The sequence below is a fragment of the Sus scrofa genome, chromosome 1 (assembly GCF_054392235.1).
Source record: "Sus scrofa isolate SSC_HxYL_T2T_F1_AM1 chromosome 1, Sscrofa_HxYL_maternal_Yorkshire_Landrace_v2.0, whole genome shotgun sequence".
Lineage (NCBI taxonomy): Eukaryota > Metazoa > Chordata > Mammalia > Artiodactyla > Suidae > Sus > Sus scrofa.
In genome coordinates this window covers 200,495,182-200,509,921 of record NC_139383.1, presented here as the reverse complement: position 1 = coordinate 200,509,921, position 14,740 = coordinate 200,495,182, and the positions used below count along the sequence as shown (strand labels likewise).

Below are 14,740 nucleotides of genomic sequence, written 5' to 3'. Positions count from 1 at the left end.
CTTTATTTTAAGTCAAAATTCTTCTAAAATAAAAAGCATATTTTTAAAAATTCAAAGTTATGAGTTTCAGATATTGTCCAGAAGTCCGATATTTAACTGGATATTCCCAATGGAGTAGAAACATGTGGTCTTTTCTATAAATTTTGAATCTACCAGAGATGTCAGTGCTGGCTTCATTAAGGTAGCACAAAAGTTAAATTCAAAACCAAATGATTTCTTGGTCATTGATCAGCAATGAAATTCAGCCTGTCCACAAAAAAAGAAAACTTCAGCAAGGTGATCATGATAGCAGGTGACCTAAACAGCTGCTTTATAATACATTGAAGTAAGCATTTCTGGGTAACTGGGAAGCAGAAACAATACAAGTCCACATAGAATTAAAGATTAGAATGATGTCATTAAGATGCTGCATTTTGAGAAAGAGTACCAGACACAAACTCAACTGAACCATCTTAATCAGAGAAGCAGATATGGGTTCATCCTTTTTTGAGGTAAGATCTCATGCAAACCATGAAGCAAAGAGATATAACTGCAAAAAGCATCAGACTCCACCCCCAAACCCTTCAGGGCAAACCAGAAGGCAGTCTCCCATCTGTTTATGCTGTAGAAATGGCTGCTGATCCTGCATTGAACTCCAAGACACCTGCACATAGAGATGGTTTCTACCAGGAATATCATCTCTAAAAAACAATTAATACACTTATACTGAAAGGGTTCATCTGGGAGATTTAAATTTCCATACTGTTGCTACTATAATCTAAAGCTTAGACCTCTTCCACTCTGCTGACCCAGGATAAACTTATAGCTAAAAGTTCTATATGCTTAGTTGCATCACCAACTCAGTTGGGCAGCCAGCCCTCCAAGTGACTTAAACACATTTTTTTGAAGCCTTCTTGTTTTCATCTTCTTAGAGGGCTATTTATACCATTTTCAGTGTCCCACCCCCCACCCCCCGCTTTTGGAATTTTAATTTCCTGTAAATGCTTCCCCATTAGAGCATTCCCTAGTGCCATTTTATTCTTGACCCTTTTCAATGCAAAATCCTTAATAAAGACATCAGAAAGGGGAGTGAAGGGCAGTAGAGAGATACCAGGAAAGCTTCTGAATTGTTCTCTGAAATTTTATCATCTAGATGCTGAGGGTGGTCTCTTTGTTAAGAGTTTAGCATCCGCACCTTAATGCCCAACAATTCATATTCCCTCTGGAATCGTAGGGACTCTCTCTGAAAGAGTCTGTTGTCCAGTTACCAGGCCCCATTAGGCATGTTCCCGCCCAGGAGCAGGGCCTGAAAAGAATGTCGGTGCCTCCCTTCAGGTATAGGTGCCTGGGGGTCAGGGGGAGAGGGGAAGGCAAGGGGTGGAGTGGGAGGCGGGTGATCGACAGGGATAGAAACGGTGTCTCCTCCTCCCTCTGAATGTGAAATAGCCAATGAGGTGGCGCGGTCGGGCCGGCCCGGCCGCCAGTGCCATATAGTATGCAGCAACCCGAGGAGTCACGTTGGGGGAACGGCAGAAAGCAGCTATCCTTTTACACTACTTTGCTCTAGCAGCTATCTTAATGGTGACTGCGTGGCCGGGGGGAAACCTGATCGGCCAGATCCAGCCGAAACCGGGAGGGAGGGAGTGGGCTTTCCGGAGGGGGGGAGGGGGGAGGGAGACGAAGAAGGAGGAGTGAGAGAGGGGGAAAGAAAGAGGAAAAGAGTGCGAGGGAGTGAGGGAGGGAGGAAAATAAACAACAAAAAAAAAATGTCCTCTTCCTCCCCCACCGGGCAGATTGCAAGTGCGGCGGATATCAAGCAGGAGAATGGGATGGAAAGCTCCTCGGAAGGGCAGGAGGCACCCCGAGAAGTGGCGGGGGGCGCGACGGCGGGGCTGAGCCCCCCGGCTCCAGCCCCCTTTCCCCTGGAGCCGGGGGACGCCGCGGCCGCCGCCGCCAGGGTGAGCGGAGAGCAAGGGGCAGTATCGGCGGCGGCGGCTGGAGCAGCGGCCGATCAGGTACAACTCCACTCGGAACTTCTGGGCAGGCACCACCACGCCGTGGCCGCCGCCGCCGCTGCTGCGCAGACCCCACTGGCCTTCTCGCCAGACCATGTAGCCTGCGTGTGCGAGGCGCTGCAGCAGGGGGGCAACCTGGACCGCCTGGCCCGGTTCCTGTGGTCCCTGCCCCAGAGCGACCTGCTACGTGGCAACGAGAGCCTGCTGAAGGCGCGGGCGCTGGTGGCCTTCCACCAGGGCATCTACCCTGAGCTCTACAGCATCCTCGAGAGCCACAGCTTCGAATCGGCCAACCACCCGCTGCTGCAGCAGCTCTGGTACAAGGCACGCTACACCGAGGCCGAGCGAGCCCGCGGCCGGCCGCTGGGCGCCGTGGACAAGTACCGGTTGCGCAGGAAATTCCCCCTGCCCCGCACCATTTGGGACGGCGAGGAGACGGTGTATTGTTTCAAGGAGAAGTCGCGCAACGCGCTCAAGGAGCTCTACAAGCAGAATCGCTACCCTTCGCCCGCCGAGAAGCGGCACCTGGCCAAGATCACTGGCCTCTCCCTCACCCAGGTCAGCAACTGGTTCAAGAACCGCCGGCAGCGCGATCGGAACCCCTCTGAGACCCAGTCCAAAAGGTGAGCGCCAACTTTCCTCCTCCTCCCCCTTCCTCTCCCCCACCCCCTTCCCAGCTTTCTTTTCCTCCAAGTGCTCGCAAACATGGCGCTTACCTTCCCCACCAGCTTGGTCCGGCTGCCCACCTCTCCCCGCCCCCTACCTCTCTCCCCGGCCGGGGGGAGGGGGGGCAGCGGTAGCGAGGGGCGGGAGAACCTCACTCTTTACCCTCCCCCACCTCCCCCAAGAAGTTTCTCGTCGCCCGCCTAGGTCTCAATCCCCGCCCCCACCGCGGCTGGTCACTGCTGCCCGGTTTCCCACCCCCATCCCGCTGGCTTTGAAGTTGGCACTCTGTCCCCGGTTCTGGCCGGGCGAAGGGGCTTGTGTAGGCGCCGGAAAGGCAGCTCTCGTGGCCGCCGGCGGCCTACGGAGGTTGCCAGCGCCCGCCGGGGTCTGCACCTCCACTGGGTTACACCGGCCTGGCGCGCGCACGCGCTCCGGGACCCCTGGGGTTCAGCTGCCCGGAGCCTGCGCTGAAGATGACCGTGGCCGCTCTGAGGGAGGGGAAAGTTGGCGGCGGCTGGCGGCGCGGAAAGGGGTCTGGGGACGTCGAGGTTTTATATGACAGAGTTAATCATTCACCCTGCCCGCTGTGGTTCCCTTCGCGGCCGCGGCAACTGTAGGGTGTTGGTGCGGCTCTGCTCTGCGGTGTTTTGAAACCTGATTCTGAACTCCTTAGTCTCGGATTTCAGCGCTGCTGGGGTGGTGGGGCTGGAGGGCTGCTTCCTCAGCCCCGAACACTCGGTGGCTCCCTCCTGGCGGGTGTAGTTGGGGGAGTGGGCGCAGACAAGCCATTGGCGGACAACGGGAAAGGAGTGGGGGCGCTCTCCACTCTGCACCTCCTTGAGCGCCCACCCTGGCGGCTTGGAACTTTTTGACTGCCAGGTGTTTTTTTCCCCAACCGGTAGAAAATACCGGGCTTCCCACCTCTTTTGTGCGTCTTCCTGAGTCAGGCACCTAGTCTCTGTGTCTGTGTGTATTGTTGGGCGAAGTAAAGTAAGGAGAAGGTCGCCTAAAGGGATGGTGTCTCCAGCCCCGCGGGCATAGGAGAGAAAGAATCCAAAAGCAGCTCGAAGGTTCTGTAAAGGGAAGGAATCTGGGAGCCGGGGAGCCCGGCCGGGCGGGGAGAAGGCGATCACCTGGCGCATTCCAGAGCCCGGCGCGGGCCGCTCCTGCCATGCGCTCCTGCGGGGGCCGGAGCGACGGCTCCGGCGTTCCTCGCCCAAGGCAGGGAGGGAGGCTCTGTGCCCGAGCTGGGCTTCCAGGTAACCAAAGCAAGGCGCGCACTGCCACCTGCGTACACCCCGGCGCAGACTTGCGGGGAGACCCAGAGCAGACGCATTAGTAACTCCACGCCACCTGACCCGGCGTCTGCCTGAGACTGCGGGCCCTGTCGCGAACAGAATCCCCGGGGCAAGGGGTAGGGGGCGTGGGGAGCGGGCGCAGACTGCAGCCTCCGCTCCGCCGGCAAGGCGGGTTCCCAGGGTCTGCCTCGCCACACTCTGCCAGCTTCGACCCCCGCCCCCCGCACACACCGCCCCGCCCCCGGCCCAGTTGCCTGGCTGAGGCCCCTCTCCGGATCTACCTCCCACCCGCACCCCCGGTGAGTCACCCTTGCAGACGGCGACGGCGGCTCAGCCTCAGCTCGTAAATCAAAGCGCTTTCTGCGCTCCTGGCCCCGCAGCCCAAAGCCCGGGTAATCCCCTCCCCTCTGCATGAAAGCGAACCGACTGCCGGACACTGCAGGGATGTCGGATCCTCTGCTGGGCTAGGTCCCGCCGCGCTCCAAACTGCCTCTGCCCAACACCCCCCTTTTTTCCCCTCTCTCCCAAGCTCAGACCAAATGGGAAACCCCCACCAATACCCCGCCCCGGATTTGGTATTTCACCCCAAATCGGAAAGCTGAGGAACACAATCCTGTCTGGAACAGAACAGGGCTGAGGGTGCTGGGGAAGGGGCCTGATAGGTACAAGGCCACTGAGTGACCCACACCCTTTACCTCCCACCTCACCAGGACACTGGATGATGTTTGTTAAATAGGCCCCTATGGCTTCCTTTGGATTCAAAGGCGACTGCACATAACAGTTCTTGGGTTGAAAGTGCTTTTCCTACAACAAGGACAGCCACTTTGTTGAATGAGACATTTGTCAGTCTGGTGGAGTAGAAGTTTGGGAGCAGGTGAGAAAATGATTTCTTGTTAACTAACTGGCAAACAAAACTGAGTACTTCCCACCTCCTGCTCCTTTGGCAGTTTCATTTATCTCTGAAATCAGACTAATCTGGATTGGTTTGAGGGGAAGGGAAAGAGTTCCTAACCCAAAAAACTGACCACCTCTTCTGATACGTTTTTTCTATGGTATAGGTAGCAGCATAATTACCAGTAAGAAATAATTTCAATGCTATAAAAAAAGATACATACAATTTTCCTGAAAATCCTGTTAGCTGAATTTACATCTTTCAGACCTCTGGATTTACCCTGAATTTATTAGTAGTAAAGATTATTGAGATATGAGAGTTCATCTTCCCAGAATCCCTGGTCAGAATCTGCTGAAAGGCATCATAGCCAAAACAAAAGATTTCCTGCTGTGCTTTCCTTAAATGCTGCCTTTCGTGGGGTTAGAGGCTGGTTTTCTAAACAAATGGCACTAAGTAGAATGTTGTGGCCCTGACTTTCTGAACATCTTAATCTCCTGCTCTATACAGTGAGTCAGATGGCAATCCTAGCACCGAAGATGAATCCAGCAAGGGTCATGAAGATTTGTCTCCTCATCCACTCTCTGGTTCATCCGATGGTGTTACCAACCTCAGCCTTTCCAGTCACATGGAGCCAGTCTATATGCAACAAATTGGAAATGCTAAAATATCTTTAAGCTCTTCTGGAGTTTTGTTGAACGGAAGTTTGGTACCTGCAAGTACTTCACCTGTCTTCCTTAATGGTAATTCTTTCATTCAGGGACCCAATGGAGTTATCCTTAATGGATTAAGTGTGGGAAATACACAGACAGTGTCATTGAATCCACCCAAAATGGCATCAAACATTGTGAGCAATGGTATATCCATGACTGACATACTGGGGTCTACCTCCCAGGATGTGAAGGAATTCAAAGTTCTCCAGAGTTCTTCGGCTAACTCAGCAGCCACCACCTCCTACAGCCCCAGTACTCCTATGTCATTTCCAGGGCTGATACCCAGCACTGAGGTGAAAAGAGAAGGTATTCAAACAGTGGCTTCCCAGGACGGAGGCTCTGTAGTGACTTTTACCACACCAGTGCAAATTAACCAGTATGGCATCGTCCAGATCCCCAATTCCGGAGCAAACAGCCAGTTCCTTAATGGGAGCATTGGATTCTCTCCACTGCAGCTGCCTCCTGTTTCAGTGGCAGCTTCACAAGGTAAAAGTCTCATTTGGCACCATAACGCATCAGTGAATGTTTTAGCCAGCTGCTGTAAATGACGCATTTGATGAGAGCTATAGATTGCTGTTACTGTTCAGGTACCTTACTGGCTGCCATAGCTACAGAATAGCTTTGGTTTATTTCTCCTTAACAACATCCATGTAACATCTAGCTTGCTTGGTTCCAGGGCATCATGGGGGTGGGCTTTTATTTTCGCAACAACGGAATGGAAAAATACAGTTCACAAAGAGTCCTGCCAGTTCTATAATTATAGAAATATGCTAAGTCAATTGGTGCTTACAAAACAACCCATTGCTTGACATTCTAAGATTAAAAATTAATATTATTACTGCTAAGAACACAAAATGAGTCAATCAGTTGGTAAGAATGTGTACAGTTCACCTAAGCATTATTTATTTGACCAAAAGATGTTTTATAAGAGCAAGCTAAAAAGACTGGATCATTTGTGTTTGATTCATGTTCCTCCTATAAGTAAGACTGATGGACCTAAACGAAAACAAGAGGAGTATGTGATTATTGCTCTGCATGTATACTCACCCCCTAAGAGTGTGGGTTTATTTATGGAGGCAACTGTAACTATTATTTTATGTGTTTGTGACTTTACTAAAGCATCTACTAAAGAAAGCACTGATTGGAAATTTGGGAAACCTGAGGCTGCTGTGCCAGTTCTTCAATGACTTTAAGCAAATCTGGATGGCTCTGTGTCATTGTTTCTCTATAGAAACAGGAATAGTTAGTATGGCAATGGACATTGCAGAGGCCCTTGAATTCAGAAGTAGGAGATGTTAATACACATTTGCCTTCCTGGAAGCAAATCTGAAAATCCAAATTTTTACCAAAGCGAAATAAGTAGTTAAAGATCAGCTTCCTGTAAAATGTTTCCCCCCCAAAAAAAAAAAATCTGTTTATGCACAGCTCTTTTGTCCGCACAACTATGGTCCACTTCAGTTTATTTGAGGCATTAATGGAAAAATTGTTGTGGAATAAATTCCATTCTGTACATTTGTTTCTTTTTAGGTAAAATGGTAGTATAATAAAACACAACAGTCCTGCATCATGCTATTTCTTCATTGTTCCAGGCTATGGAAAGGATTAACCTAAGTCACTATCCAACACAGGGCAAGCATAGGAAAACCACAGAGAAAGCCGAAGTGCTTAGTTTTATAATACTTTTTGTAGACCTAACCCTTATTCTCTCTTTAGGAAAATCCAAATAGTAAATAATATTTTAAAGACAACAAATTTGAGCAAAAAGCCTGGTATGTACATTGAGGGAGGAGAAAAGCAGGAATATTTCTTTCACATAATTTTAAAAATTATTAGAAACTACTATAGAAAATTATTACAAACTAATATCTAATTCCTAAAATGGGACATTTGATATGAATAAGACCAACATCCTCGGTTAAAATAGCTAAGATCAAATGACAGGTCTGTCAATCCTTAGACAGTCTGGGTGAGTTGAAGACATAAGTTTAACCATATGGGTCCAGGAAGCAAGATTCCCTTATAGTGATTGTCTGTTGCAGTTTTCAATAAAGCATTTGGGGATTCATCATTTCTCTAAACAGATTTCTGTAGTTGAAATTTATATATGAAAGTAGAATATCTACAATTTTTACCCACTTTATAACCTGAGAAAATAAGGGGGTTTTTTAGACATCATTATAAAATATTTTGTACCTATATAATATCTCAAGTGGGTTTTTTAACTGATTTTGAAATTATTGTTCAATTTATAATTGCAGCTATACTTAAATATCAGGTTTTAGTTCATATCTCCTTTCTCCCTTTATTTATGTAAAATATCTGCCTATTCAGAAATATTATTTTATTTATATTCAATAGCAGTTTGGGAAAATGTCACATCTATTTTGTTATATATGACCCTATCAAAAATAATGAATCATTATTGTTCACATACACAGTGGCAAACAAAACTTCACAAACACACATTAAAAAGCAAACATCTATTTCTGATGTCTTTTGCTACAGTTTAGCAGCCAACAATAATTTTAGAGCCGTTTTCATTTGTTTGGCCTGGAACAAAGATTTATGTCAGGGAAGAACTCAAACATACATAGAAATGTTTTTCTTAAGTTCAAATAAAATGTTTTCAGTTTTTTAGTTGTTTAAAGACATTCCTTTGCATTCAGTGTGCTTAAAATGTTTGGAAAACAAACAGCCCTGTGACATTTATTTATCAATAGAAATGGCCTTATAATCACAATTATTCTAATACTTCAAGGAGGGAAATGTTTTAGCTGAATTACCTTTAACATTGGGCTGATTTCTCAAAGTAATGAAGTTTACTGAATATCTAACTCAAAATCAAGATAAACAGCCCATTTGAATTGTTTTGTCATAAAACTCTACCATGTCCACCTTTGCTTTAATGGCAAGGTGATTGCCATTATTTCTTTCACTATGCCTAGGTAAAGACTCAGGAGGAAAGGGGTTTTATTTGATGGTAGGAGTTGGGGGAGGGTCTGATTCATCCGCATTGTCTGAGTTAGTTGATTTGAACATTTTCTCTGCTTCTAGTTACAATTCTTTTTCTGTTTCTGTTCTCTGTAGAACGTTATAGTCAGAGCCTCAAAAGATACAGACCTTTAAGAGAAGCATTAGCTCTAGTTCTTTATGTTAACTAGTAAAAGCACATTTCATTATTGTCATTTCTTCCTATCACTACAACACTGAAAATTCAGAACTAGCACAAACAAAAGAAGAAAAAAAAACCTATTGAATGTTTTGTTGATTTGACATTACTTTATGGTTAGTTTGGTGAAAGTTTGCAACTTGCCTGTACAGGTTTACATGGTTAACTTTAAGCCCCAGGGCAACTCATTTTATGTGGTATTTTTTTTTACATTGCCATTTATGTTTTATGTCAGTTACTAAGCTTGTCCTGAACAAAAGTACTTTATTTTGCATTTGTGTTTTCTAATTCTAATTGGCAGAGCTAGCAATAACTATCAGCTAATGGAAAAATATTAAAGTCTTAGTAGTAATGAACCAGAGACTTGACTGAAATTAAAACTTGGAAAAGATTTTTGTTTCTATACTTAATTTCTAAACCAGTAGTCCTGGCTCCCACTTCACCACTAGAATTTCTCAGGGAGTTAAAAATACACCTGTTCTGGGACTTCTGAGTCAGATTCTCAGGAGCAGAGTCTAGGAATCTGTAATTTTAAGTGCTTGAGGTGATTCTACTAAACCTGAGAAAAATCACGTGTTTAAAAAAGTAACCTTGTTTCTTTCCTTATGAGTTCCATAATGATAATCTGCACTTTATTTTTTTAGGTAATATTTCAATAAATTCAAGCACTTCAGATGGGAGCACATTTACAAGTGAGTCCGCCACAGTCCAGCAAGGAAAGGTTTTCTTGAGCTCGATTGCTCCCAGTGCAGTGGTATATACTGTTCCTAATTCAGGCCAGACTATAGGATCTGTTAAACAGGAGGGCTTGGAGAGGAGCCTGGTCTTTTCTCAGTTGATGCCTGTCAGTCAGAATGCACAAGTGAATGCAAACCTGTCTTCTGAAAGCATCTCGGGGAGTGGCCTTCACCCACTGTCTTCCTCATTAGTTAATGTGTCCCCAACTCACAATTTTTCCCTGACTCCCCCCACCCTACTAAATCCAACAGAGCTAAACCCTGACATTGCTGATGGCCAGCCAATGTCTGCACCTGTGGCGAGCAAATCTACTGTGACATCTGTCAGCAACACCAACTATGCAACTCTTCAGAACTGCTCCCTTATTACTGGTCAAGATCTATTATCAGTCCCCATGACCCAGGCTGCCCTTGGGGAAATAGTTCCCACAGCTGAAGACCAGGTGGGTCACCCCTCCCCTACAGTACACCAGGATTTTGGCAGAGAACATCATTTGGTTATGCAATCAGTAGCTAGCATAAAAGAGAATTTCTTAACAAATTCTGAGAGCAAAGCAACAAGCAACTTAATGATGCTGGACTCCAAATCCAAGTATGTCCTAGAGGGCATGGTTGAGACTGTCTGTGAAGACCTGGAAACAGACAAAAAAGAGCTTGCCAAGCTCCAGACTGTCCAATTGGATGAAGATATGCAAGACTTGTGAACCTAATTTCTTTCTCGCCCCTCCCCATCAGCAGGCAAATATTTTCATGAAGACCTAAGGACAAGCATTTTCCCATTTAAAGGGAAACACTAGTTTTGCAAGTAAATGCATTCGAGACCCTTTGGATTGATCTGCATGAAGATCACAGTTAAATATGCAGCAGTAGAACTGCATTACTGCAGCCCTTTCCACATATGTTCTCTTTTAAATAGATGGAGACAGAGGAGCAAGATAAAATACATCAAGAAGTAAAAGTGTATCATTTGGTTGACCTAATATAATTCTAAGGTCAAATGGAACTTGACAAATAGTTTTTTAAATTAAAAATGCATACACTTAAGGTAGAAGATTAAATATCGCTACAGAGCATTAGAAACAATGTAATTCTTTTTGTTTACTTTTACTCCATGGGCATTGGTAAGGCTAAGAAGTATAAATGGTACTCCACACTATTTTAAGGGTATGTTTTTGAATATATACATTTCTGTTTTTCAGCTTTTTTTGTAAAAGTCCTGGTTCGTCTCTACATTTCCAAATGTGATTGTTGGTGGTTCAGTGTGGCTGAGCAAATTCGGAACTCCACTAAAAACTCTGAAACTTCAGTATGAGTGTAAATATTTTAGTCTTATAAGCAAGGATTTGAGTAATTACAGTGAATTTTATTTATGCTGTATATGTTTCTCTTATACTTCAGACACTATGAACTGAAAAGAAAAATGTTTTCGTACTGTTTAATTTATTTTTATTGTTTGAACAGGAAGTGAACAGTTGTTTCCAACAAAGTTTTACTTTTTGTAGAATTTTAAAAGTAATGATTTTTATCAGGAGTCTATTAAGGTCAATATTAATAACACTGAAACAGGAAATCTAACTCCCAATATTGGAATTTTGGTACTTTTTTTTTCACATACTTGTTCTTTATTTAGCAACTCTGATTCGTTTAAATATATCTTCTATAGAATTCTATGTGCCTTTTTACCTTGTGGCCTTTTTATTATTCTTACTAAGGTACAGAAGTGTCAGCAGAAGCACTGATGACTCTTTTCTACTATCCAACAGGGTTAATTTCACCACAGAATTGCTTTAAATCTGAATAACTTAAGTTTCACTTATATTACTGTAGTTAATGTTTATGATGCAAATGGTTGAACAATTATTGTTAATACTTTTCATTACAATGAAAGTAACAGTTTTAGACTACCATGTAAAACCAATTCTAGAGGCTATGAAGACAACCATTTTAAAGCAAAGAAAGAAAAGTACATTCTATCCAGCAGAATTCTGTCCTCTTGAAATTATTTTTAAATATTTTGAATCAGTTATTACATTATGACATATGACTGTTTGCACTATATTATCATGTCTTCTTTAAAAGTAAATCTTTTGGGGTTTCTGTAAGAAGCTTATTTGATAATGTTGTGAGCTGTGGTTACAGTTTTTATCAGGACTCTGACCATAGATGTAATAATGCAAATACATTTGTGTAGTAAAGTCTCTGGTCTCTGAAAAGCAGGAAAAGTGAGAAAATGGTCCCTTCAGAGATGAATGAAAGTTGAACATGCAGATGTCACAACATCTTGCTTTCTTTAAGATGGGAACAAAGGGTCCACTCTAGGTCTTTACATGCCCATCAGCCCAGCATGTTGAACAAGGGCTATAGAGGTAACTTTTGTTGTCATTACAAATGGAACTTGCAGGCATAGATGAAGAGTCCTATGAAGAATTCCTCTCCCATAATTTTGATATGAACTTAGATCCCCCCCCTTTTTTTTAATGGAACTGGTGAATGTTCCTGAACTGCTGAAACTACGTGGTTTTTGTTTGGTTTTGTTTTAAAACATCAGGTTTTTAGAGTTCTCTTACACTCCATCACTCCTTATACAGCTTGTGTGTTTCTTTGGGTGTGTGCTGATGATGTTACTGAGGTTATTTACATGGTTCTATAGTGTAATTGACATGAAAATAATATTATCCACTGATTGCTGCAGATATCAAGAGTTTGCTAATTATTTCAAAATACTACCCATCCAATAAGAAAGATGGGAATGTTTGGAAAGTTATATATGCTATATATAACAGGAAAAGTTTTATATGTCTTCCAAAATATAAGCTTCTCTTATTCATGGTTCTTCCTCTTTTCTTCCTTAAGAAAAAAAAAAGATAGCACAAAACTTAAGACTTACCTAGGAAACTATTCATACTCCAGTATGATGTAATTATACCCCTACAATTACTCCAGGTAGCTACACAATATACCAGGTAAGAGTCAATGCACATTATAAAGAACTTATTGTTCTTTTCTATTCTTTCAGTGAAATAGGGCCAGTTGGTATGTAGCCCACATATATGTGAATGAAATAAAATAAACCCCATGATCTCCTTGCACAGAATTGCCTTTTCTTGTTTGTTTGTTTTCCTGGAAGTACCAAGGGCCAGACTCAGAACCCTTGGAGTTCATGTAGCAGAATTTCTCTCTTACATAAACCAATGCTTGAAGATGCTGCAAATGATCCTCTAATGACCCCCAAGGAGGAATCAGAATAGGGGTTAATAACTCTCCCTACAAACCCCAACCCCTGCTGCTGGCTGTGGAATTGTTGGTTTGAGCCTACCTATGCACTCTATCAGCCAGAATTTGGCATTTAGCGCTTAGTTACACCCAGGAAAGGACCGTCTATTTAAGGAGAAGGTGCATTTGTTCCTTAAACAAGCAAGAAAATCTGTGTTGTACTGCTTTATAGCTCACGTGTATTCATAGTAATGTAAAGACTGAATTGTACACAGGTTTCAGTGCCTTTCTTGTGTTATGAAAGGCAGGTAGATGTTATAGCCATAGATAAAATTCATAGGTGAATTGCACACTGACCTTAAATCTCCCTCTATATGCCCTTGTGTCTTGCATGTTAAAAGCTGGATTATTGGGCAGATGTTGCAGCCTGCCCTACTACATGTTAGACAATTGTGCATTAGTACATAACCAGAAGTTCTTCGCTCTTTAAAATGTTTTTGACAGATCATCTCATCATAAAAATATAAATAATTCAGAAAAACTGTAGGGAAAAGAATTACGTTTTACGAAAGATGTTTCAAAGTCTTCCTAGAACTTAGATAGAGCCTAATGGTTATTTTGTATCTAACTGATACATTTCATGTTAATTTCTTACTACCACCATACATTTTATTAAGCAAAATTATATAGCATGTGACTTGGCTTTCAGGGTTCTCAAAACATTTTTACTCTTTTGTTGCATGTACTGTATGTTTAGAGACAACCAGTTATATACTCAGTATGGTTTTACTGTGCCTTACACAAAGAGAAAAACTATACAGAATGTATATCATGGGGTGGGGTAACAGAGTCTTTACTGCACTGTTAGGTGATGGCACACGGAGCATGTCCCAGAACATTTCTGTGCTTAAATTACCCAACCAAAGAGATCTAAAGTATGTATGTTGTACTGTAATAGGGGTTTATGCCTGGACATTTAAGTGTTTTATTTGTTTTCTGAAATGATGTGAACTTATTTTTCTAAACACTATGCTAAATAAACTTTATATTTATACATACTGTATGTCGGAAAAGTTATTTTTCTCTGGGAAAGCAGAGAAGAGTAAGGAAAAGGAAAACAAAAATCTACAAACATTTCGTAGACTGACAAATAGAAGGATAAGAGCAGTCATTTGGGGAAAATAATCTCTGTTGGTCTTTGTACAAAATTACATAACTCAGTTGTACTGCATACTCAGAGACAAATTATTAGATTTCATCCTCAATGAAGGAAAGTAATGTGTCTTATTCATTTGGATGTCACCACATCTGAGCCTTATACTCTATATAAAGTTTAATGGAGTTAAACTGAAAGTTCCAAGATCCATCTCCAACCTTTGAAAGATCTCAATATAAACCATCTTTAAAGCACTTCCATGGATTTCCTGTTGTAATGAATCTATGAGGACTCGGGTTCGATCTCTGGCCTTGCTCAGTGGGTTAAGGATCTGGCATTGCCATGAGCTGTGATGTAGGCCACTGACACATCTTGGATCTGGCATCACTATGGCTGTGGTGTAAGCCAGTGGCTGCAACTCTGATTCGATCCCTAGCCTGGGAACTTCCATATGCCACAGATGTTGCCCTAAAGAGACAAAAAATAAACAAAGCACTTACATTAGCTAAAGCCTGGCTACACCCCAGTTGGGTCCACTAGTCATCTGGCATAAAGCTATGAAGATAACTGCATTACTGAGTGTGAAGAAGACTCAGCCTTGGTACAGTTTGCTCCTCATTTTAAAAGTACATGATATTTTATTTTGTGTGCTTCCCACACTAAAATGAAAAGGAGACTAGGTAAAAAAGTAGACTTGGATCAACTATATAATTCTATTACAAAACTAGTTAAAGTCATCAAATTAATTTCATGTTATTATGTCTAGACTTTTTTATATTGTCATTAAGTTCATTTATTTAGCAATTTTCTATGTAGTTAAACCAGTTGAAGTGAATAGTATATCCGTAGGTGGGATTATATTCATAATAACCAGACAAACATTTTAAAACATTTGCCAAGGTCAC

General features: G+C 43.0%; 1 protein-coding gene across 5 annotated transcripts; it reads left to right on the top strand.

The window, feature by feature from the left end:
• Nucleotides 1-1,464: 1,464 nt before the first annotated feature.
• SIX4 (SIX homeobox 4) lies at nt 1,465-13,738 on the top strand. Of its 5 annotated transcripts, XR_014842829.1 has the most exons (5): nt 1,465-1,560; nt 1,773-2,617; nt 4,669-4,832; nt 5,358-6,046; nt 9,374-13,738. XR_014842829.1 is itself a non-coding variant. In XM_085020531.1 (4 exons), exons 1-4 carry the CDS (start codon nt 1,558-1,560, stop codon nt 10,168-10,170), a joined length of 2,334 nt encoding a protein of 777 aa, XP_084876657.1. In that variant the 5' UTR covers nt 1,465-1,557; the 3' UTR covers nt 10,171-13,738.
• The last annotated feature ends 1,002 nt before the right edge of the window (nt 13,739-14,740 follow it).

Excerpts from the sequence above, each read along its gene's own strand:
- SIX4 (XM_085020531.1), top strand. Across the intron at positions 2,618-5,357 it reads TCTGAGACCCAGTCCAAAAG|TGAGTCAGATGGCAATCCTA; the intron begins GTGAGCGCCAAC and ends TGCTCTATACAG. Across the intron at positions 6,047-9,373 it reads TTCAGTGGCAGCTTCACAAG|GTAATATTTCAATAAATTCA; the intron begins GTAAAAGTCTCA and ends TTATTTTTTTAG.